Source organism: Cebus imitator, unplaced genomic scaffold, assembly GCF_001604975.1.
Source record: "Cebus imitator isolate Cc_AM_T3 unplaced genomic scaffold, Cebus_imitator-1.0 Scaffold4, whole genome shotgun sequence".
NCBI lineage: Eukaryota > Metazoa > Chordata > Mammalia > Primates > Cebidae > Cebus > Cebus imitator.
This window is the reverse complement of record NW_016107319.1, coordinates 7,567,420-7,592,147: the sequence shown is the minus strand read 5'-3', so window position 1 is coordinate 7,592,147 and position 24,728 is coordinate 7,567,420. Positions and strand designations below refer to the sequence as shown.

At 36.0% G+C, this 24,728-nt stretch overlaps 1 protein-coding gene across 9 annotated transcripts in view; it reads left to right on the top strand.

Annotated features, from left to right (window-relative positions):
- INPP4B (inositol polyphosphate-4-phosphatase type II B) overlaps nt 1–24,728 on the top strand; it is an 840,435-nt gene that overhangs the window by 707,574 nt on the left and 108,133 nt on the right. For all 9 annotated transcript variants that reach the window (XM_017532667.1, XM_037740455.1, XM_017532659.2 and 6 more), the window contains 2 exons: nt 2,790–2,993; nt 17,387–17,543. In XM_017532667.1, the coding sequence (XP_017388156.1) occupies nt 2,790–2,993; nt 17,387–17,543 (361 nt within the window). The remainder of the gene's footprint in view (nt 1–2,789; nt 2,994–17,386; nt 17,544–24,728) is intronic.

Below are 24,728 nucleotides of genomic sequence, written 5' to 3'. Positions count from 1 at the left end.
TGGTAAATCTTCTTCCATCCCCTTCTTTTGAGCCTATGTGTGTCTTTGTACTTGAGATGGTCTCCTGAATACAGCACACTGATGGGTCTTGACTTTTTATCCAGTTTGCCAGTCTGTGTCTTTTGATTAGGGCATTTAGGCTGTTTACATTTAATGTTAATATTGTTATGTGTGAGTTTGATCCTGCCATTTTGTTACTGGCTGGTTGTTTTGCCCATTAGTTGATACAGTGTCTTCATTGCATTGTTGGTCTTTACCATTTGGTACATTTTTGCAATGGCTGATACTGGTTGTTCCTTTCCATGTTTAGTGTTTTCTTCAGGAGCTCTTATAAGGCAGATCTGGTGGTGACAAAATCTTTCAGCAATTGCTTGTACATAAAGAATCTTATTTCTCCTTCATTTATGAAGTTTAGTTTGGCTGGATATGAGATTCTGGGTTGAAAGTTCTTTTCTTTAAGGATGTTGAATATTAGTCCCCACTCTCTTCTGGCTTAGGGTTTCTGTTGAGAGATCCACTGTGAGTCTGATGGGCTTCCCTTTGTGGGTGACCCAGCCTTTCTCTCTGGCTGTCCTTAGCATTTTTTCCTTCATTTCAACCCTGGTGAATCTGACAATTATGTGCCTTGGGGTTGCTCCTCTTGAGGAATATCTTTGTGGTGTTTTCTGTATTTCCTGAATTTGAATGTTGGCCTGCCTTGCTAGGTTGGGGAAGTTCTACTACATAATATCCTGAAGAATGTTTTCCAGATTGGATTAATTCTCCTCGTCACATTCAGGTACACAAATCAAGCATAGATTAAGTCTTCTCACATAATCCCATATTCCTTGAGGTTTTGTTCATTTCTTTTCACTCTTTTTTCTCTAATCTTGCCTTCTCATTTTATTTCACTGAATTCATCTTCAATCTCTGATATCCTTTATTCTGCCTGATCAATTCGGCTATTGAAACTTGTTTATGCTTCGTGAAGTTCTTTTGCTGTGTTTTTCAGCTCCATCAAGTTATGTTCTTCTCTAAGCTGGTTATTTTAGTTAGCATTTTGTCTAACTTTTTTTCAAGGTATTTAGTTTCTTTGCGTTGGGTTAGAACATGTTCCTTTAGCTCAGAGAAATTTATTATTACTCACCTTCTGAAGCCTGCCTCTGTCAATTGGTTAAACTCATTCTGCATCCTGTTTTGTTCACTTGCTGGTGAGGAGTTGTGACCCCTTGGAGAAGAAGAGACATTCTGGTCTTTGATGATTTCATCCTTTTCACACTGTTTTTTTCCCCATCTTTGTGGATTTATTTACCTTTTATCTTTGAGGTCGCTGATTTTGGATGGTGTCTCTGAGTGGACGTCCTTTTTTTTGATGTTAAAGCTATCGCTTTTTGTTTTTTAGTTTTCCTTCTAACAGGTCCCTCTACAGCAGAAACATCTAGTTTTATGACAGAGGTGAGTAGTGTGGAACCAGGGAGAAAGCTGCTGATTTGTTAGAATACTTCATCCTGTTCCATTTGTGCTGCCTATAGGCAATATTCCCTATAACATATCACCACACTTCTTTCTTAGTTTTCTTATCTTAGTTAATGAAGACATCAACTTTAATATTCCTTTCACCTCTAGAATTTTATGATCTATGGCAAATAAGTAACTATGCAGATTTAACAAAGTCTTATTGGGCACTTGTTTTACAGGGGGCTTAACTGGTTTTCTTTAGTTGTTGATGCTGACAATAAGATTTAGAGATAATTTAAACTAGTTAGGCGTAGAACTGTTGATTGTATATTGAGAGTGCACCAAGAAATAACGATGGTGTGTTATATCAGTGGTGAAGCCAGTATCATCAAGAGTGTCTCATTAAATGATGACAATATCAATTATTATTCAGTACAAGGCTATGAGCTAAAAGGTTCCTTCCTAAGAGATTACATAGTATTTATGTTAACAATATGGGCCATTGCTTGACTTACATTTCTAATCTTTGAACATATTTTTAGGCCACATGCATGTTAAGTATACTAATTACTGTACCCTTCAGTCTATTACACGGTGACACTATTAAACATTTCATTAGGAAATTGCAAAGTACAGCTGTAAAGTTATTTATTGTTGGGAAGGCTTTATTGCTTTATCGCTTACTAGGTATTTGCCCCCAGCTTGTAAAATCTATATGCCAAGTTTCACAGTAACCTCATTAACATTAAGCATTACTGAAACAATTTGGTTGAAGAAAGCATTTAGGAGGTGATAATAAGGAATACAGGCCTGATGTTTTCATGAAGAAGACTGCATATGCCATTTCTACTGTTGAGATCTGTTTATGATACAAAAAAAAAAAAAAAAATACAACTCCTTTCTTTAAAGACATATGTCTTTCTTTAGTCTTCATTTAAAATAGGTTGGTGCAAAAGTAATTGCAGTTTTAATAAAATATATATAGTCTGATTACATTTTTTAAGGTGTGTATGGAATGACTTGAAAGCTGCAGCAGGTAGATGTTGTTCAAATGATTACCCCCAGTGAAATTCATCTCCAAAGACAGGATTTGTGAAACTAAAAGGGAGAAGTTTGAGAAGAGAGATGGTGTTTATAATGCATTTAAAACCTCAGCATTAACTTTAAAACAGGAGGACTTAAGGCCTTGGCCACATCCCAAAACCGAACTATTTTCCATTGATTGGTATGATTCATTTTCTCTCTTTGGTTGTCTGTACTTTTTCTACCATACACACCACTTAAGTACCAACAAATCTGCAACTGACCTTTTCACAGCTGTATACTGAGATGCCTTGTCAATTTCTTTGCAGACAGAGCTCTTTGTACATGCCTTCAAGGATCAACTCGTCAGGAGTGCTCTTTTAGCCCTCTACACTGCAAGGCCAGGAGGTATTCTTAAGAAGCCGCCCTCTCCTAAGAGCAGCACAGAGGAGAGCAGTCCCCAAGACCAGCCCCCACTGATGAGAAGACAGGACTCCATACCACATCATTCAGACTACGATGAGGAAGAGTGGGTAAGTCTCTTGCATATTGCTTGCCTCTCAATGTTTAGCCATGAAAAATAAGGTAAGAATGATCAGACATCTCTGCTTTTCATTTTAAAAAATGGAAAAAGTCATAACACAGATTGTGGATAAATAGGTCACATTTTTCCCTAGGGGCAAATAATATTTGGAAGTTGAATTCCTGATAAAATGTATTTGCTAAACATTAAATTGTATTTTTAACTTTGAATCTGTCATCAAAGCAAAGATGCCACAGTTACAAGACTCTGTTTCCTTATTTATCGCCAAACTGTATAAAACATAAAAGTTACTTTTCAGAAAAAGAATAAAAAATCCTCCACATTACTACTACTTGAATGCAACAAGTATTTTCATTGTCACACTCCAATGTTTTGGTTCTGGAAGAACTTTTTTAAAGTATTCACATTTAAATGACAATAGACATACATATCTTGCAAATCCCTCTTGCTCAAGTTTCTATAATAAAATAAAAGATGCTGCTCTGGGTACTCTAAAACTTACAGAAGAATGGCCCCATAAAAGGATATGAAAAAAAAACAGCTGGGAAAGATGAATAAACAAAGGAAGTAAATATGGTGAGGGAAATTCTAGTTGGGCCAAATAGGATGGGAGAAACACGAAGGTGCCTTGTGGCAGAGGAACACGGTATTATTACTGAATCGATACATATAAATTATCCAAGAACTCTCCAAAGTATATGCATGTTACACACACATACAAAGGGAAATCTATTACTGTATCATATGTCAAAAAAAAAAAAGGATGTAAACTGTATTAGATGTTAAGCTTTTAGTTAACAATTACTTTTCTTGCCACCCTAGAATTTAAGAGTGTTTGGGGAATAAATTACTTGAAAGGCACAGACCTCTCAAAAAAAAAAAAAAAAAATAGGTTATCCAAAGGGCTATGAAGTGATTCCTGCTTTTTCTTTTGGTAAAATTTCTATCACAAAAAGGTCAGAGCTGGGCTCCAAGAGGTAAACGCTAAGTAAGCTTTTGTCATTGCCGATTAAAATTGCATTTCTCCCAATGAAGCATTTTCAAAGAGCAAATTTGATATTTCTTTCTCCCTTTTACCTTCACCTTCTTCAATTTTTTTCAGAATTCCAAGTGTGCACACCTCTTAACCTCTCTGAAGTTCCGTTTTCTCAGCTGTAAAATCAAAATAACAGCGCGTGTCTGTTAGCTCTTAGGATGGTCATGAAATCAATGATTGACCTATGTTTTGATGCTCCATTTCCATTACTTTAGTATTATTGTCATATGTTTTTAAAGTAACAAAGTATATAATCTTATTATCTTATTATGAAGATTAAGACTATCCCTTGAGATAAGTGGGGAAGTTAGATATGTCATACAATGTGGATGGTGAATTTTAAAATTTGAGTGTATGTAGAAAAGAAGATATATTTTATTTAATTAAACATGCATTGTTAATCTTTTGACAAATAATTACTATTTTATATTAAATCAAGTGAGAATTTTGGAATTATTTTTTTCATCATTTTACCTCACTGTGTTTTACAAACTCGCCCCCTCGCCTTGATCCCCTCCCCCTATTCAAAAAACTCCGTCTCCTTCCTTCCTGATTTTCTTTTCTTTAGATAATTTTTGAAATCTTTTATTTAGTATTTCAAATGGGAAGGTTAAGTAATGTTAGATCCTTAGTTCTTGGAGCTCAGAGTCCAGTGATAGATAAACATATGTTAACAATTAGTTACAACATTTTGCAACAAAGCTTAGAGACGTGATAGAAGACAACTCTGTTACTATGACTTCAACTCAAAATTTTAAGTCCGTAACTGTCTTATCCTGGGCAAGGAAGGAAGAAAGTGAGGACTGTATCACTAGTTGAGAAGGTTTACAGAAAACTATTACCTTCAGTCAGTGTTACTGAGTACCTTTCTGCCTGATTCACTGTGCCACATGCTGGGGATACAGGTGAACAACCTAGGGCCTCAGTTACTCCACAGCCTACTCAGGACTGTAGAAAGACAAACGGCAATCACTGTGCAGCCTTAGAGATGTACAAGAATGTGGTAACCATGGTGGTGTTTCCAGAAGTAATTCTGGATATTTAAATGTGAGTATAAGTTAACCATTCAAGAAAGAGAATGGGGTGGCCTTTAGATGGGACATAATAGCTGACATACACAGAATTAGTAGTAGTAGTTGTTGTTGTTGTTGTTGTGTGCATGTGTGCCTATGATTATTATTAGCTATTTACATGTTTTGTTTTAAAGTGAGTGAAATTTGAGCACATTATATTCCAAAAGCCATGTGAGAGGCACTGACGTGATAACTGATGGAGCAAGGTCCTTACAAGAGAAGGAAGTCAATGCTAGGGCCCAGGTAGAAGATCAAGCCCTGGCGGGAGTGTGCCCTTCTCCTAAGACTGCAGGGAGGATGTGAAGATGTGAGGGTGGGTGGGGCTGGATGGCAGCTTTTGTCAGTAAAGTAGAATCATGAGCTAAGAGAAAAGGAGGGGCAGGACCGGAGAAAGTGAGTGGTGAATGTTTCAAATAGGCACCGAAGAAATGTGTACTTGAGCTTATGAGTAACATGAAAAATTTGAGAATAATTCCAGGCTTTGTGAAGAACCAGACAATGTTGAAGTGTTAGCTGACATGGTTGTTTGTTTAACATTCAGCATTCTCTTGGGAATATTTTGCTAGTCTTCACACCAGGAAAAAAGTCTTCCTGATTTTTTTCTCCAGGTGGTGAAAGGGTGTCATCTCAATTTCTCGTTTCCTTTTAAAGGCAAAAGAGGTTGGGAAATAAGAAGGGCTGCATTTCTCTCTGCTTCTCCTTTCCTGTCATTTCTGAGTCTCCTTCAGAACTCATTGTTTCTAGAAAACATATAAAAGCTTTGTCTAATTTTACCACAATTACAAGAAAAATATTTCCCACTCAGAAAATTACTTCTAATTCTCTCCTAATATAATTTTACTTTTTGCAAACAATAACCGAGTTTGATCGGTATATAACATTTTCATTGATTTTCCTTAGCAACCACTTTCTACTGAAAACGTTGCCTCATCAAGGGATAGAAATCCCTTATAAGAAGACAGAAACAATATTTCACCAGAGTCATAACCATTTAACATTAGTCTCAAGCTTTATCTAACTTTGATAAATTGAGTAAAACTAAAGAAAATGTAGCTAATTGAAAATGCCTTTAGAGACTGTGGTATTAAATGAATTAGAAACATAACTTTGTGTACTACCTTTCTTAATTAGTTGTTAGAAAAGTTTCAGTGCTGATTACAAGTCAACCCTGGAAGTAATTCAGTGTTTTAAATTAATTTAATTGGGTTTCTGTGATATTATGTGAAGATATTCGCTGATCACTTAAATTGGCTTACATTTGCAAATAAGGTTACAGTAACTCCATTAGCATTTTTTGCTTGTTTTACTTAATTTCTGATAGTGACTGTAATAATTACCTAACTTGAACAACAGTATTTAGCTTCTTGTAATAAGTATTTGGGAAGTGAATAAATGTTATTAGATTACTTTTGAATCCTACCATGCTGATGCAGGTAAGAACCATTCTTTTGAAGTCAAAAAAGAGAATCCCATTCACTTGAAATCAATTTGAGGCTGTTATTTCTCTTTTCAACTTGTTTTGTTGACAAAATTGAAGACATTTGAATCTGGACAATAATTATCTTGACAATATGGTAAAGATTGAAACTAAAATGAATGTTTACAAAAAAGCCCATTATTTGCTGAATTTTATTTATTAAATAATGGAACTCTTTAAGGGTTTATTATCCTGAAAAGTTAGTAAACAATTAAACCCCAATGGAATATTTGAGATTTGATAACAATCTGTGCCAAGGAATAGACTAACATAGCATTCTCTTTCTTTTAGCCAGTTAAGATGACATATTGCTTCTCTTTGTCTACATCTCTGTAACAGATGCTTCCAGCAGCTGGGATTCCAAGATTAGTTTGTCTAAAATATGAAAGCATGTCATTTAAGTAAACTATTAAGTTGACCTAGTTTTTGTGGTTTCTAATAATTCTAAAACTCTATGGAACACTGTGATTTAATTTCAAAATTACTAAACTGATAAGTTGAGGGCTAAATCTGCCTACTTCTATTCAAATAAATTGTTAAAAAAGAAAATTCTGATCCTTTATATTCTGATCCATTCTAGCAGACTGCGAAACTAGAAAAACAATTCTTAGTATTTAGACATATACAAAATCCATTTTTAATTGAGCGACATTTCTATGTCAAGCAGCATTTCAGCATCCAAATTATCCAATTAATTCTTTTCATGTTTTAAATATAAATCAAATTTAAAATTTTAGTCTCCATTCTTAAGCTAGATAAACATTTGCTATTTCTTATTATGTTAAATGTGTTAATGTCACATAAGCACAATGGATAATCCATCCATAATAATTTTTTAATAATTTTGTAGATTTTAGAAACAATAGCACAAATTTATAGTAATATTTATGTCAAACATCCTATTTATAAACTCCATAAATAACCTAAAAATTTGTGGCTATTCTGTCACTCAATACTGCCAAAGATTGTGTCTGGGAATAAGATTTATATGAAACATCTTCTAATATATTCCTTACATATTTTATACAGTTCCTTTTGTACTATACCTTTTTCTAATGATGCTTACAGCAAACATAAATGCTTAACCCATTTATGCCTCAGGTTGCAATTTTTAAAACTTCTGCGTGAGTGAAAAATCAGACCTTAGCGATGACCTTGAACAGTAGTATATAAATAACTCCGCATGCTTAGCATTCCGGTAATGGAACACTAGGAATAAGGGGGCTAAGCTTGACAGGTGTATTGAAAGGCTTTTTATACTGCCATAATTGGCAGCAGTGATCATAGACAGTTGCAAGCATTGTTAACTGTTGAGGACAAAACCTATTTAGCCAGTTATCTCCACAGGAAATCTGTAGTAATCTATATTCTCAACTTCTCTTGTCCAGCTACTGTGTCCATCTTAGAAAACATAACCTTTATAGAATAAGATTCAGAAGTACCTGTGAAAATTAATATTCAAAAGATTTTGTTAAGTTATCTGACTGGCTAGAATTATGTGATGTCCTGATCTTAATAGGAAAAAGATAAATCATTCTCATTCTTTAGAAGTAATGAATTTTTATAGACTGCTGGTTACTAATCTATGATTAAACTTTCTCAAAGCAACACCTTATAGCTTGGTTACCTAAATGAGCATTATGTCTACTAAAATATGGCCATTTACTTCCAGATTTTGTAAGTGATAGATACATAGATGCATATGTATGTGTGTACATATATGTGTATATATACATGTTCAACATCAAATCACTTTGTATAATAAAGCATTATTGTTATGTTACATGAACACATAGCCCAGTGAACACTGATTATAATCAGTTGTTTATATGGCTGTTTTCTCCATGTGTTCATGGACTTTATGAGCTCTGATAGGGAAAAGACAGTCTCATTCACTGTTGTATTTACACAGTTAGTGGAGCATGTGAACACAAAAGGTACTCAGTACACATTTATAGAATAAATTAATGTCTTTGAAATTTTTCTGCAGATGATTTTTGTTTTCCTATTTTGAAAGAGAATATTTAAATTTAATATTCTGCACTATATCCAGTAGCTTCTCTCCCACTATAATTCATTAGTTCTTTTGAGGATTTGTTTCTCCCCCCTGTGAAGAATACCCAATTATGTCCCTCTCTTCTTAGTTCATATTTCCCAGTGTCTTAACTCTAAGAGGACTATTCTAGCCATCTGCAAAATATCCCCCTCTCCCTAGTGCATATTTCCTAGTATCTTAATCAACTCTGTAGTGACTATTTAAGTCATCTTCAAAATATCTTCGAATATAGAAAGTGGCAAAATTCAAGATAGACACAGAAAATCAGAGATGACCAAAGCTAAGGTCATGACTAATTAAGGCCTTCAGAAGCCTCCAGAAACCAGTGGTGGCAACTTTAACTTTATTTAATTATTCATGTGCAGATTTCAAAGGTTCTAGTTACACAGAAATAATTTCTTCAGATGTTTCCCTGTAAATATACATTGAAAGCAACTATTTGCCCCTGGTCACAGCTTTTTCTTTTTTTATCCCTAAGTCACACATAATAGGGTGGTTTTGTTAATCTTAAAATGAGGGGGGAACACTCAGAGCATTCACTCTCACCATCAATAAGAGCGGTCAAAGGCAGGGAGAATGGGGCCAGTTGTTCCCTATATGGCAACTGTGAGTGTGTTCTGTCCTCTGTTTTCTTGATGGATAGGAAACATTCCTGAACTTCTCCAGTCTATATCACCCAAGAGAAACGTGCTTTGAATACTTTTCCAATATTAAGGTCCACAAAAGGTGATTAAGCAAAGTTCATGACTATCTATTAGAATGCACAAATGTTCTGTTAAAGAAAAGAAACCCCAGATGAGATCTTTATGTTCATGCATATTCATGAAATCCTGCCAATTTCTAGATTTTCCCACATGCAGTTCGTATTTTCACCTTCAGTTTCCTGTTTTATAACACCTAACACATCCTATACATCCTAGTTCAGTGTCTTTTTCAGAGTTAATGTAGGAATAAGTGAATGTATAGGTTTGCTGAATCAGCAGCTCATCCTCCAATTCAAACCTGTATTTTAATAGATATTTTATTTCTTTTAATGTAATAAAATAATGTAATGATTATGTAAAATAATATAATGAATTTCCTGTGATTCTGTATTAGATACCATCATCTCCCTTGTATATTTCCTAGATGTTTACAATGCCTGGTTCAATATCAGATATTTTGATATGCCTATATATAATGAATATGTAAACTTGCATACATACACTTTAGAAATATATGACTACATGCAAATCAAGCGCCCTCAAACTTTAATATATTCTATTTTGAATAATGAGATATTGTTTCCCAAATAGAAATTTTTAAGCTCCAAACTTCAGTGAATAAGTAAAGGAACACTATGGTATATGTAGGCAGACTGTTGGCTTGTTTTATCAAGGTACACACAATTAAAAAGAATTAGTGTTTGAAAATGGTTGTACACAACATACTAACTGATAATGTCATACAATTTAACCAGTTGTGCAGATAACATCCAATTACCAATTTAAAGTTAAAGGCTTTAGTCAATCAGCAGAATTTTTTCACTTATTATTGAACAAATGCCTTATTTAATATTTGCACTGAATTGAAAGTTTTAGCATGATGTGGCATTTATTAGGTTGAACGGGGCCATTCAGAGTAGGAGGAGCTTGGTTCTAAATTCAATTTGAAGATGAACGTAATGAGAACTTCTTATAGCATAATTTCTTTTCACTGCTCAATAACAGATTAGTAAGTCAATCAATAGCTGTTCAATAAATATAAACAATGTGCATCAGTGGTATAGGCACTAATGTGAAACCTGGCCTTAAGAGTCACATCATCTCATTTAACTAAGGTGACTAGCACTCATAAAATGAACAGAGGTATTGAAATATATCCCAAGGATGCAAGTGGTTGTGTGACAGACGTTAAAAATGCCAGGCCAAGAGTGGTGCCAAACACCTGTCATCCCAACTACTTGGGAGACTGAGACAAGAAGATTGCTTAAGCATAGCTGAGGTTGCAGTGAGCTATGATTCCCCCACTGCACTCTGGTCTGGGCAACAGAGGGAGGTCTTATGTCTAAAAATAAAAGAAAGAAGGCATTTTGAAATTTAAAGATGCCAAAAATATTCAGAGAGTGGTTATGTGACAGCCGGAAAAAATGGAGGAATGATCCCTTTTTATTTTCTTTAATTCCTGTATCCATTCTTATTTTTTTAATTTTTTTTTTTTTGAGACAGAGTCTTGCTCTATCACCAGACTGGAGTGCAGTGATGCTGTCGTGGCTCACTGCAACTTCTGTTTTCTGGTTTCAAGCAATTCTCCTGCCTCAGCCTCCAGAGTAGTTGGGACTACAGGCAAGCACCATCACACCCAGATAATTGTTTTTTGTACTTTTTTAGTAGAGATGGGGTTTCACTATGTTGGCCAGGGTGGTCTCAATCTCTTGACCTCATGATCCACCCGCCTCGGCCTCCCAAAATGCTGGGATTACAGACGTGAGCCACTGCGCCTGGCCGGTCCATTCTTCTTTTATTCACCTTTCTCCTCTCTAGGATTAAGACATGAGAATAAAAGGATTAACAAATAATGATCGTTTCCTTTATAGAGCACACAGTCTATTAAAAAGAAGAAAAAGCATGTTAAGCAAAGAGAGAGAGAGAAGCATTAAATATTCTTGGAGATGGTGAGATTTGAAAGGGAAAGAATTTAGATGGAAGATAATAGAGAAAGTATTCTAGGTATAAAAGCCAGCATGTTTCAAGATATTAGAAATATTAGATCTTCCAAGGCTTCCTTTAGATCTTTGATGTTTAGCACTGAGCCAGCGTATAGCAGATGTCTAGTAAATATGTGTTGATTTAATGTAACAGCATGTTTCTAAGACAGCAAGAAGATGTCTGGATGAAGGTTTCATTTTGAAGACTAATGAGAATTAAGAATTATCTATGTCTACCCAACTAGAGATGTGCCTTCAGGCTGAGAGAAGAATGTAATACTGGCTAGAGTACTAAGCCTGCTTTTGATTAGGAATAATCAAATGAGGACGGTGATCAGTGAAGAATGTACCACTTATAGATGGACCTGATTTTGTGGTAGTCAATAATATCGGCCTGGGAAAAATCCAAGGCAGGGCAATATGGAGAGGTCAACATTGGAGAAACAAGGGGTAATTGAGTCCACTTTTGTTATGAAGGCTTCATTTTCAGGTTGAGGCCACTGGTGAATTTTAAACTGAATGTTGTTATTGAGAGATGAAGGTCGGGTATTTTTATGTGAGGATATAGGTGAAGTTACAGCAGGAGGACCAATAGGAAGCAAAGTTCAGGGAATCTCGTCTGGTGGATGTTTACATGCCTGGCTATTTTTAGCGAACGTGTGTGTATGTGTTGATGTGTGTGTTGATATGTGGGGTGTGTGTGTGTGTGTGTGTGTGCGTGTGTGTGTGTGTGTGAAAGAGAGAGAGATACTGTGGGTTATACACATTTGAAATATAGAATATTTTAAGGGCAACTCAATTTACCAAACAGCCTGGATAAAGGGTTCAGGGAGAAAAGCTATCCAGCTCTTGAAAGAATAAAGGTTTGCAGTATTACAGAACTTGGCCAGTATCGAACATATTGCTGTCATTCAAAATCAAGAATAAATGGAAGCTTCTTTTTAAAGATGGGATTGGCCTTGTTAATTCACTGTTTCTAATCAAAGTCCCCAGAAATTGATAATGACAAGTGAGAAATTATTCATGGAAATATAGATACATCAGGGCTGTTTTGTACATCTATATCAGCTCTGACTTAGTCTTCACATTCTTTCTCATCAAAAATTGGCATTAGAAAAAGCAGATCAGCTAGGCATTATGGAATATATATTTTAAGTTAACTGCTGCTCCAAAGCAGTCAGGATTTCTCTTGATGCTGCTAAACTCATAATCGTGTGACATGCTTAGTCAGCATCATGCTGCCTGCCTTCATGGCTCACTTTGCCAGATGTAATGTCTCCCTGGCTACATCCATCAAAATTTTTGCATCTACTGCCATGGGGTTTGACCTGCATGTTAGGTTAGGTTGTAACCCAGAAATAAATGAGCACCTGACTCAGAGTGAAATAAATATTGCTGCTGGTTCCCCATTGACTCTATGCCTTCATTGACCAGGAAAAGTTTATAACCATTTCACCTCCAAGGAGTAGGGTTGTTGTGAAGGCTCCATGGAGGTTAAATATACCAATTAGGCTCAATTTAATAGAGGTTAGACTTAAATCTACTGATTCCCCATTACTTCCTTCATATAGTAGGAGACCTGGAAGATCATAGCTGCTATTTCCGGAGGAAAGGCCAGCAATTTCTCTGATAGGTGGTAGTGGTTGTTTTAAATCCTCTCATGTGGTGAGGAGCTAAGCAGGATCTGGAGGGGCTGGAAGCACCATGTGCTGCAGCCACATTCTTAGGCTCCTGTTGTCTTCCCATTAATCAGCCTTCCTTCATCATGGGAGCAATCTGAAACTAATTGTGTGATTTTAGTGGAGAAGAAAGAAGAGTAGGCCCTAGCCCCATGCCAGCAATCTAGGCACAAAGCATTTCCCATGTGGACTGGCACAGTGAGTAAAAATCATCAGAATGAGAATATATTTTTGCTGGTAACTTTCCTCTGTGTATCTTTTCACAGAGATATAATGTGGAAAAGGGCTTGTTTAGGAAAGAACTCAGATATTCAAGGCTTCCCTTTAAAACTCCTTCTTACCCTTTTGTAGCATCCTGGTTTCAGAATAATTGACTGCCATATTCTCCAGTCTCCTAGTAATTGAATTATCATTTTCCCTTTTTGTTTTGATAATTGAATTATCATCTTTCCTCCTGCACCCTGCTCTATATCCTGGTCACATGAATGGATCTGGGCCCTTGATCCTCTATTCCTTTATTAATGCAGGTCACTTATGTCCTTTTTGCCAAACTGAATGACCCTTTAACCAAGTGACTGCTCCATTCCTGCCTATAAGACACCTTTGATCATCAGGCTTGAGGGTGCATGGATGGGACCAGCCATTTCATTTTGTAGACTTATCTCTTAACCTAGGATCCACCAATGGACACCAAATCTTGCTCCTGTAAGGTTGCACATGCCTCTACCTGACACTTCTTGGGCTCCTTTTTCTCTGTGTGTGTGTGTGTGTGTGTGTGTGTGTGTGTGTGTGTGTGTATGTGTGTGTGTTTTCCTGTGTAGTTTGTGCTACTATGTACCTCAATTCTGTGAAAATCATAGTGGAAGAATTAAGCCTTTTGAGCCAAACAGAATAGAAGTTCTAGTACATTTATACCATTTTAATGTTGAATGTTATTAAACATTTCTTACCAGAAGTCTCTATTTCTCTAAAACCTGGGTCATTAACCTTATTTGGTGGCTTTTGGGCATTAAATTAGCTAATGTGCATATATCAAGTGAATATAAATGCCAGCCTTTAATCTGTCTTTGAAGTTACCCCCTTCTCTTCCCTCCCTTGCCTCCTCCCTCTTTCTCTGCCTGTGTTCTTTCCTTTCTTTCAACAAAAGTTGCTGAGAGCCAGGCCTTGTGCCACAAAACAAGAACACACTCTCAAATAATTCATTCTAATATTAGAGACAGACACACATAGCAGTAACTTTAATCTACTCAGTAAAGCTCATAAAAAAGGAGGAGGCCATGCCCAGCAAGGCTGAATTTTCTCACCACCAGATAGGCAGCAACTCCTCTCCAGCGGACAAGGAATACAAGGAGTCTGCTTAGGATCTGCTGCTGAGTGTCTCCTCAAGTAGGTATTTGATTATGCATAAATTGTCTGTTAGTATCACTTAAAAGACTGCTCAATTTATTTCCCTCAACGAATATTGTCACATGCCCTGTGTGTCCTCTAAAGATTAATGACTAATTTTTTTTAATTCTGCCTACCATATATGTAAAACCCTTTATGACATGTTCATTGGTTTTAGACAGTCTATTGGTTTTAGCCAATGAACATGCTTCACTATGCTCCTCAGGCCAATGAAAATCTCTTTACAGGCTACAAAAGTGACTTACAGTGAAATCTTATCATCTGAGCTCTCTGGAAAGAAGAACAATATATAAGTGTGAATGTCAGATTATCTTTTACATATTTTTATTTTCAAGCTCTTCAGAGATGTGATTAAGAGAAGTTGATCCATCTCTTACTTTCCTTTAAATAAGAAAGGTAACACGCAATGCGACTTGATCTTTGATCAAAATACGAAGTTCCATGAGGTGCAGTGGCTCCCACTTGTAATCCCAGCACTTTGGGAAGCTGAGGTGGGTGGATCACTTGAGCCCAGGAGTTCAAGACCAGCCTGGGCAACATGGTAAAACCCGTCTCTGCAAAAAATATAAAAATCAGTTGGGTGTGATGGGCATGCCTGTGGCCCTAACTACTTCGGAAGCTGAGGTGGGAGGATCATTTGAAACCAGGAGATCAAGGCTTCAGTGAGCCAACTGTGTCATATGTACACACACACACACACACACACACACAAACACACACACACACACGTTCCTTTCAACATGGACGAGAAGAGAGTTGACAACTTACGTGCAAAGCTAATCTGGAAAATTGAGAGGAACTTGCTCCCCTTTTTTTTAAACTCAGTAACAGAGTTGATTTCCAGTTTTAGCTGGAGAGTTCTTTCATGTTTCAATTTGATCACCTTAAAGATGCAGTTGGTGGTAGTGATTAAGGCATATTCAGAAAAGAGGTCGTGAATTTGTTATTGTGCTCCAGAATGGAAGCTCCTCACCAGATCCCAATTCAATCGATGTCAAGACCATCAGGTTACTCACCTTTCCCAGCATTTCCTCCTGGAATAAATGAGCTTCCTTAGCTCTCCTGGCTTATGGCTCAGAGGTTTCTTTACATCATTTTCTCAAACAACAGATGATGATGTAATCTGTGGATATGATTGGTGTTATAAATTTTCTTAGAGGGAAAGTGCTTTCAATTCTTTGTGGAAAGATCTGCCTTTAGGGGAAAAATTGTGGTAATTGTTTGTGGTTAATAGAGTACTTCCCACTCAAAATTACAGGGTGAGAGGAAAGCTTGATTCACTTAAGAAAGCCAGTAAGTTTTAGAATGGATTTTTGCCAAATGGTAATAATTTTAACAAGTGCCTTCATAAAAACACAATATTTGGCTCTCATTGTAGCTTGATGAGGTAGTTAGAGCAAGAATTATCATTCCAAACGAGACAACTGGGCTTCCGCAGGGAGGAAGTAGTTTTCTTAACGTCTCCTAGGTAGCATGTAGCATCGGGATCCAAAATTACCTGTGCTAACTTTGAATGTCCTGCTTTTCTTTAAAACCCCATTACTTCCTCAGCTGAAGTTGGCAAGTCTGTGCACTTCGTCTTTACAAGATAACCATCACATAATCTAAATTCAACTCTCTATTCCTTGATTTATCCTTTCTAAAATTAATTTATATATTTACGAAGTAGCAAAATTAGCTTAGGCAAAAAAAGTACATTTGAGAAAATACAAACCACTAAGGAAGTACTATCATGGAGTACTATCTTTACATTAAGTGGTGCTCCAGGTTCCTGAGACAGCTCTGTTACAGAGAAAGCACCCACTGAAAGGTTGTTCTATGATGTGATGAAGGGAAAGCACCATAAATCTATCTAGATATTATGCCTGGAAAGAGAAGTGAGGAGTCAGTGCTACATGATGTAGGAAGAGAAGCAGGAAGGAAGTAAGGAATGGCAGTCTTCTATCGTGATAACTATATTCAAAATGTTATTTAAACAATTGCAATTTTTATGAATCAAAGAATTCAGTTGCATGCACTGCCCTAAACAAAAATGGCTACTAATGAGAACTGGGAAGATTAGTGGCAAAGAGGCCCCTAAATGGTACAGGCTGCTTCCTAGAAAATAAATCACTCAAAATGACTTATGTAGCTCCAGTGTGTAATATTAAGTAGAGGATCTAAGATATTATGGTCAGAAGTACCTGAAGAATTTGTCAAAATTTCAGTGTATCGTGCCTTCCTCCCAGGGGTTCTGACTCACCCAGTGGGACCCAGGGATCTGCATACTAATTTTCTAGGCTGTTCTGTTAGAAGTGGACTAAAGACCACACTTCCAGAATTTCTAGCACCTAGAATAGTCAAATTCACAGGGACAGAAAGCAGAATAATGGTTGCCAAGGGCTGGAGGAGGAAGGAATGTGAAATTCATGTGTAAGGGGTGTAGCGTTTCAGTCTAGGAAGACGAAAAATGGAAATGGATGGTAGTAGTGGGCGCATGACAATGTGAATATATTTAATGCTATTGAACTATATACTTTCGTTAAAATGGTAAACTTTCGGGTATACATATATGTATTACCAAAAATACAGCAAGAATTTCTAACACAAAAGGAGGCCATTCTTTAAAACTATTCATGTGTCTTTGCTTTCATATTGTGTTGATAAATGGAATAGATATCTCCAATTTAAAATGTCGTAGTTTGTGCTCAATTGTGGATTACTATTGTATCACCGTCATCATTTCTTTATGACAGAGCAAAAATAATGGACTAAATAAAAAGATTTGTGATACTTCATTTTTGCTTTATTGAGAGAACATAGATTTATTGTATATCCATAGAGTGATCAAATTAATGGGAATTTAGAGCTACTCCATCTGCATTCTAATGACTGCTCCTCTAAATGCTTCTCCAAAATAGATTTATCTGACTTTGCCTTATCTTGTTTTTGTGACAAAAATATGTATTGATACTCATGCTCTTTTCAGGACAGGGTGTGGGCCAACGTGGGGAAGAGCCTGAACTGCATTATCGCTATGGTGGACAAACTGATTGAAAGAGATGGTGGCAGTGAAGGCAGTGGCGGCAACAATGATGGAGAAAAGGAACCTTCATTAGCAGACGCCATCCTCTCTCACCCAAGAGGTAGAAATCATTTTTTCCAATCATTTACTGAGTAAATAAAATGAGAAAGTCATGATAAAATGAGATAGAAAGAGAGGAGTAAATCGTATCTTTGATGAAAGTGCTGATAGCATGCTTTTCCACTGCTCTGGCTTGGATGATGGAAGGCCATTTATCAAATTGCATCTCAGTTGTGTTTTCAGAACCGCTTGCAATGTTCTTTTTTCTTCCTCTTCTTCTCTTACCACATAGAAACCTTGAAAAAAGAACAGTGTTTCTTCTTTTAAGGATTTGACATAGTATAATCTGCTTTTACACACATTTCTCTAAAATTTTATTAGAAAGATAAATAAGCATCTGCATTTGACTCTTAGAAACTTGGAGGCGTATCAAGGACACAGTATCTCACAGTGGTTTCTGAACAGAATATAATCAGATAGTACGATTTGTGCATTATTCTGAGAAATATTTGTGTAAATTATCTCCAAAACATATAGGAAGATTTGACTGTAAGAAATATATTAGCACATTGCTCTAAAAATATATGACAAATCTAGATTTTCATGAAAATATGCACGCACATATACATGTGTATATATGTGAGTATATGTGTTTTTCTGTAGAGAGGGAGGGAGGAAGGAAGGGAGGTGGCAGACAGATAGGTAGATAAGTAGGTAGGCAGGTAGGTAGATACTTTCAAATGTATGCATTGTTACAAGGTTAGCTAGAAAATACAAAAATTTTAACTACAGGTGTGTCCCTATAAATGGCTTTGAAATTTTCTTTTTGTTGATTTGATTAATGTTTGATTAATGTTACACAAAAACCAAGGCAGGCTGGGCGCTGTGGCTCACGCCTGTAATACCAGCACTTTGGGAGGCCGAGGCGGGTGGATCATGAGGTCAAGAGATCGAGACCATCCTGGCCAACATGGTGAAACCCCGTCTCTAGTAAAAATACAAAAAAATTAGCTGGGCGTGGTGGCGTGCACCTGTAGTCCCAGCTACTCCAGAGGCTGAGGCAGGAGAATTGCTTGAACCCAGGAGGCGGAGGTTGCAGTGAGCCGAGATTGTGCCACTGCACTCCAGCCTGGCGCCTGGTGACAGAGTGAGACTCTGTCTCAAAAAAAGAAAAAAACAAAAATTCAAAAAAACCAAGGCAAATGTCTACATTTCTTTATGGCAGTAGGAACTGCTATTAGGATTGAGTCAGACTTTTTGCTGGATGTCTGAAGTGTTTGGAGAGAATAAGTAATACTACCCTCCTCTCCTCTCCTGAAATCTGCTCTTTCTTTTACTTTAAGAACATGAGTCATAGGAAAATATGGACATTTATAAAATTAGATATACTTTTCCTCAATTTGTTTTCCTAATTTTTCATTACATTTTTGTCAGGAGTTTAATTATATAAAACATCAATCTTTCATCACTTGATTAACAGTAGAACCATTTCTAAATCACATTTGTAAGCTGTGTCTTTCTAAAGTATTCTTATTGCAGGTGGTTCCTCTTCCTCTGTCATACATTTATATAGGTGAAATGTTTATGCTAATGTTCTTGATGTTCACACCTACTTGATCTAACTGTAAAGATTTTCTTTTTTAATAATACCATTTTTATTAGTTAATGTAGGGATTTCCTTTTTTAATAATACCAGTTTTTATTAGTTAATGAATCCAGGCTAGCTTCATAACTTTACATGAATCAGAATGAAAGCTTGTCATAGCTATGTCATAAAGAAATAGCATACTTCAATTTTCTTTAATTGAACATATATTGATTATCAAGTATGGGCCAGACCCTGCTGTCCCCTGGAAAATGAGGTAAGAAGAATTCACTTTAGTGACTCACTATGTCCATTGATAGATTTTTCAAGATAAATTATTTTTTAACAGAAATAAGACAAGGGACACTGGATTTTGCTACATTTTTTTGTTTAATGTTGCCAAAACTTCTCGCTGAAGGCAATAAAATTCCGAAATATTTGAAATTATACAGTGTGTGTGTGTGCGCGTGTGTGTCTTGTATTTCATCAGAAGATTGCATATGGGCAATCAAAATGCATTTTAAAAGGTAAAATATTTGGTAGATAAATCATCTGTAAGATTAGATGAATCATTTTTATTTGAATAGAGACATTGTGTAGATATAGTGTAAACCTAAGTAGAAGTTGCTGCAAATGTGGAATTCACAACTAGATCAATGTTGTGAATGGTTAGGGTCAAACTACAACATAGTGCCTTCTAATTTATTTTCTTATTTTAATTTTATTATCTGTGTTTGTTTCACTCATCAATTCTTTCTTGTATTAGAATATTTTTAGGAGAAGTCACTATTTAAATGTGTAAAATATGTTACTTTTTTCTGAATATTTCCTCATAAACATTCTCAAGAACAAATATTATAATTAATACAAACTAATTCATTAAAAGAGAAGATATTATTTTAGATTTTTAAGTGTTATAATAGTACTGCAACTAACACATAATCATCTTTGATTCTCTAAGTTCTTAACTACTTGATAGTTTCCCACAAGTTAGACTGCTAGAACTGGAATTATTTTTTAAGGAAGAGTTACACCTTCTCTCCTATGTATTTATTTATCCTTTTTTTATATCAGCATGGACCATGAATACTTATTTTATTTTTTACGTAATTTTTAATTATATTTGACACATAATAATTGTACATTTTTATGGAGTTCACTGTGAGGTCTCAATATGTGTGTATGTATGGGTGAATGGAAAGCTTCTCCTTTGCCTTCTGAAGAGTTAGTGAAAAATTAATCCATAAAAAGGCAGATTTATAAGAGAAAAGGAAAATAAATGTATTGCTATCATATGGAAGGGGAGAATCATAGAGTGATTGCCTAAATTTTAGAGAAACTGTAGAGGAGAGGTAGTATGGATGATTTTAGGAAGATAGTAAATGATTTTTAGGATAATTTAATGGGCTTAAAGAACATACAATGGTCTGTTGGCCCTGTTGATTTGTGACAAAAATATGTCCAGGTTTGTTGATGACTTTAGTCTTCCTCCTGTGATATGGGTTCAGTTAATAAACACTCAAGGAATGGAACACGGGTAATTGGATTTTTGTTTGTTTGTTTGTTTTTGAAGATCTGGACTTTAGGCAGATAAGGAAACTTAGCCTGTGCTTTTGAAGAGGTAGAAGATTGAGAGATATGGGGGCGAGGCAGAAGAGAAACAACTCTTCTCCTTGGTAGGTCTTCTCTGTCTTTATGTAGATAGGGAAAAGTCTGTTCTAGCACCTGTTGATCTCTAAGGTCCTGTAATTCAACATATTCATTATACCAGGGAGCCCTGTTTTGGGGTAAAACTCAGTGTGCTCCTTCATTCACATAATACAGTGACCACATCAGGGCAATTAACATATTCATTACTTTAAATATTTATAATTCCTTGTGGTGATAACATTCAAAATATTTTCTTCTTGCTTAAATACTTAATTATTTGGTTAATAATCCAATACTATTTATTTTGGACTCAAATTGTTCTGGATTTAGCCACTGGAATCTCTTTTATTCAGACTGGTTTCTGTGTCTTTCTGACAACATCCTTCCATGGTCATTTACTTCCTTACTTTCTTATTTCCCTTACTCATTTTCTTACTGCTTTTGCTCACTGTCTTCCTCTTTGGCACCATAAGAAGCTCTAGGCTCATCTTATGTTTTCCCTACCCCAGCTCCAGGTTCAGCCAGTTTCTAAAGAACCCTGGTTTTATTTTATTTGAGAACAGCATTTAGAAATCAACATCTGGATGGATAGAAGCGTTTTGGTGGTTCTCTGTAACAGAAGACACTCTAGCAGGATCTATAAGCACCCTTCTAATTACAGTCTTCTCAGCCTTAAATATTGTCACTTATTTATACCACTTTGGGTGAAATATCATATGATAATTTCTTGTTTCTGTGAAGCTTGGCATTATATAACATATTACTATATTTCAAAATATTATTTCTGATAATAAAATTTATTTTTTCAATAGCCCCAAATTTATCCCAGGCCATAGTTGTGGTACAAAAGCCATTTTGCTTCTTTCCTTTTTATAATTAATTAGTGAATTGGTTAGGTGAGCAATTTAAGACATAGTATTTATTACAATGCAGCATGTGATAAATGCTGATAGCCTTTGTTGCAACATCATTTGTTAGTGATGTTATTCTTCATGTTGTATTACTCCTGGTTTTTTGTTTACATATTAGGTTCCATACCTATTTTACATCAAATTCTGGAATTTTGTTTTATAGGATTTTTATTATTGTGATTTATGTTGGGATACATTTTTAAATATGGAGTAAATCAATCCTATGACTGTTTTTCTTTCATCACACTCCTTTATTTTTACAGTGTAGCTATAATTTGTGCTTGTTTTGCTGCTATATACTTAACATGGTTAAACAGATGGTCATCCGAGTTGTGCTACTTTTATTCACTTTCTTACGTTGTTCTATAACCTACAACTATTTCTCTCTCCAAGTTGCAGATTTTCCTTTCCACAGTATATTGATTTAGTAATATTTTAAATTTGTAGTTTTGAAGATTTTCTGTTTGTTTGAGAGCTGAGGTTTTATAGTATATCTTTCACTTGTTTTACAAATTTCTCTTCAGGGTAAGTGCAGATAGTGCTGAGAGACGTAAAACTATCTGTGCTGTTCTGAACAGAAAGAATAGAATAGTTATTCGAAAGTTCTACAGCTGATGTATATTTATGTGGTTCCCTAATGAACAAAGATTGTCCTTTTATTTGTGGTACACTCAAACACCTTTCTGAGTATCTGCTGTCTGTGTAGCATTGCATGCCTTCAATTTCATAAACTCCAGACTCAAAGACAAAATCAGTGAATATCAGAATCTTAGATTTTGATGTCATCTTAAAGATTATGTAATTGAACCTCCTAAAATATGTTAAGAAGCTTATCTACAATATCTCTGCCAATTTTCAAGTAGCCTATGAGGCATATCCTGAGTTATAGAAAACAATTTTTGTTTTCTAGAGCAGCATACTCCAGACCTTTATCCTAATATATTTTCTTACATTTTACCCGCTGGCCCAGATATAATCCTTTGCAATAAAAAAACACATTTACTTTTCTTTTTTTACATTAGGCCTAAGGTATATCTGAAAGCAGCCATCATGTCCCTTTTGAATTGTCACCTTTTCAGTCATTTTTCAAAGGAATAGCTTCAAGCATATCCAATAGTTTTCATTTCTCTGAACATCTAGTTTGTCTCAGCAGTCTGCAGAATTACACACAGTGATACAAATATGGTTTAAGAGTTGCAGAGTAACCCAGGAAGACCACCTCCCTACTTTTAGGTACTATTCCAATATTAATGATATCTAAGCTCACATTCACTGTTTTGACATCCACATTCTACTACTAATTCCAATGATATCCATAAACCTTGCTAAATTTGACCTATCTTTCAGACTTCTCAAGATTCAAGCAACATTTAAGCACCACTATATACTAGACATTATGAAATATTGGGGGCATGAGAAGATTAAAACAGTCTATCCTGATTCTACTGAAGAGATGGTTGTCTAAACCCATTCCTGACAGTTGTAAAACACCTTTGAGTACCCTCTAATAAATACATGTGTTTTTCATCCATTATATCTGCTGACCCACTCAGGATTATTTTATTCACATTTCATATCCATTTTCTGTCCATTCCTAGAAGCAACAGATAAAAATGATAAGGAAACAGAGCTAAAGAGAAATCCTTAAGGCATATCACTAAAAAGACAGTATGCATTCAAACACACTTGTTAATTACTACCCTTTGGGGATGTGTGTTCAACCAGCTCTATATTCACCCATTCATATCATTGCATGGCCTATATTTCTCCATCTTTCACAAGCATATCATGAAATGCCCTGTGAAAGGCCAAATATCCCATGCCATTGAATTATTTTTCCTAATCTATCCAGCTGTAAATCCTGTCCAAGATAAAGTTCCTCTGAAATAATTTTCATTCATGAGCCCATATAGGCTTCAAGTCATCACGCTTCTTTCAAAGTGGTAAACATCCATGCAGATCATAGAATTAGTTCATGTGTCATTGCTTAGAATTTGTTCCTAGTTTCTTGCTACTCGTGTCCTTTTTTTGCTTGAAAGTTCCCTTTTAACTTGTAAGGTATATTCCACATCCCTCCTGGGATCTGATAATTCACTATATTTACCTCATATTTTACTTTATCTCTAGCTGCCTTCAGTTAACACAATCGTTTGGGCTGGTTGCTATGGCTCATGCTTGTAATCTCAGCACTTCAGAAGGCTGAGGTGGGCGGATCCCTGGAGGCCAAAAATTTGAGGCCAACCTGGGCAGCATAGTGAGAGCCAAGTTATATAAAAAGTAAACAAGCAAACAGACAAATGCACAGCTGTCTGCTGATAACTACCAGAGATTTGCCAGTGATTTATCACCAATTATCAATAGCTTGCCAGTGCCGAAGACTTTTCATCCTAAAAGCGCACCCCAACCTTTAAATAGGGACACATATAAGCCTGTAGTGAATTGCTCCTCTTTCCCATCTTTTATCTTTGATTCCCTAGATTCGCTAGCTATCTAATATACTTGAAATAATTAATGGCTGGGCCCGGTGTGGTGGCTCCTGCCTGTAATCTCAGCACTTCAGGAGGCCGAGGCAGGTGGATCATTTAAGGTCAGGAGTTCAAGACCAGCCTGGCCAACATGGTGAAATTCCATCTCTACTAAAAATATCAAAATTAGCTGGGCGTGGTAGCACATGCCTGTAGTCCCAGCTACTCGGGAGGCTGAGGCTGGAAAATCACTTGAACCTGAGAGGCAGAGTTTGCGGTGAGCTGAGATCATGCCATTGCACTCCAGGCTGAGTGACAGCAAGACTCTCTCTTAATAATAATAATAATAATAATAATAATAATAATAATAAAAGACTAGAACAATTCACTAGTTAATACAATTATGTATAAAATAATTCAGGCACTAAGCCTCATGGAAAGACACTAAATTTATGTTGGCTGGAAAAGAAAGAGGAAAATTCTTTCATTCATTCCATATTTGTTGAGTACTTACCCTGTTCCAGTCACTGTATCCCGAAACACGTCCAGTTATGGCCCTGTCCTAACAGTCTAGTGCGTGAGTAAGTTGTATTTGAAGGGAGATACATAGTAAGAGATCTTCCAAAGGCATCACT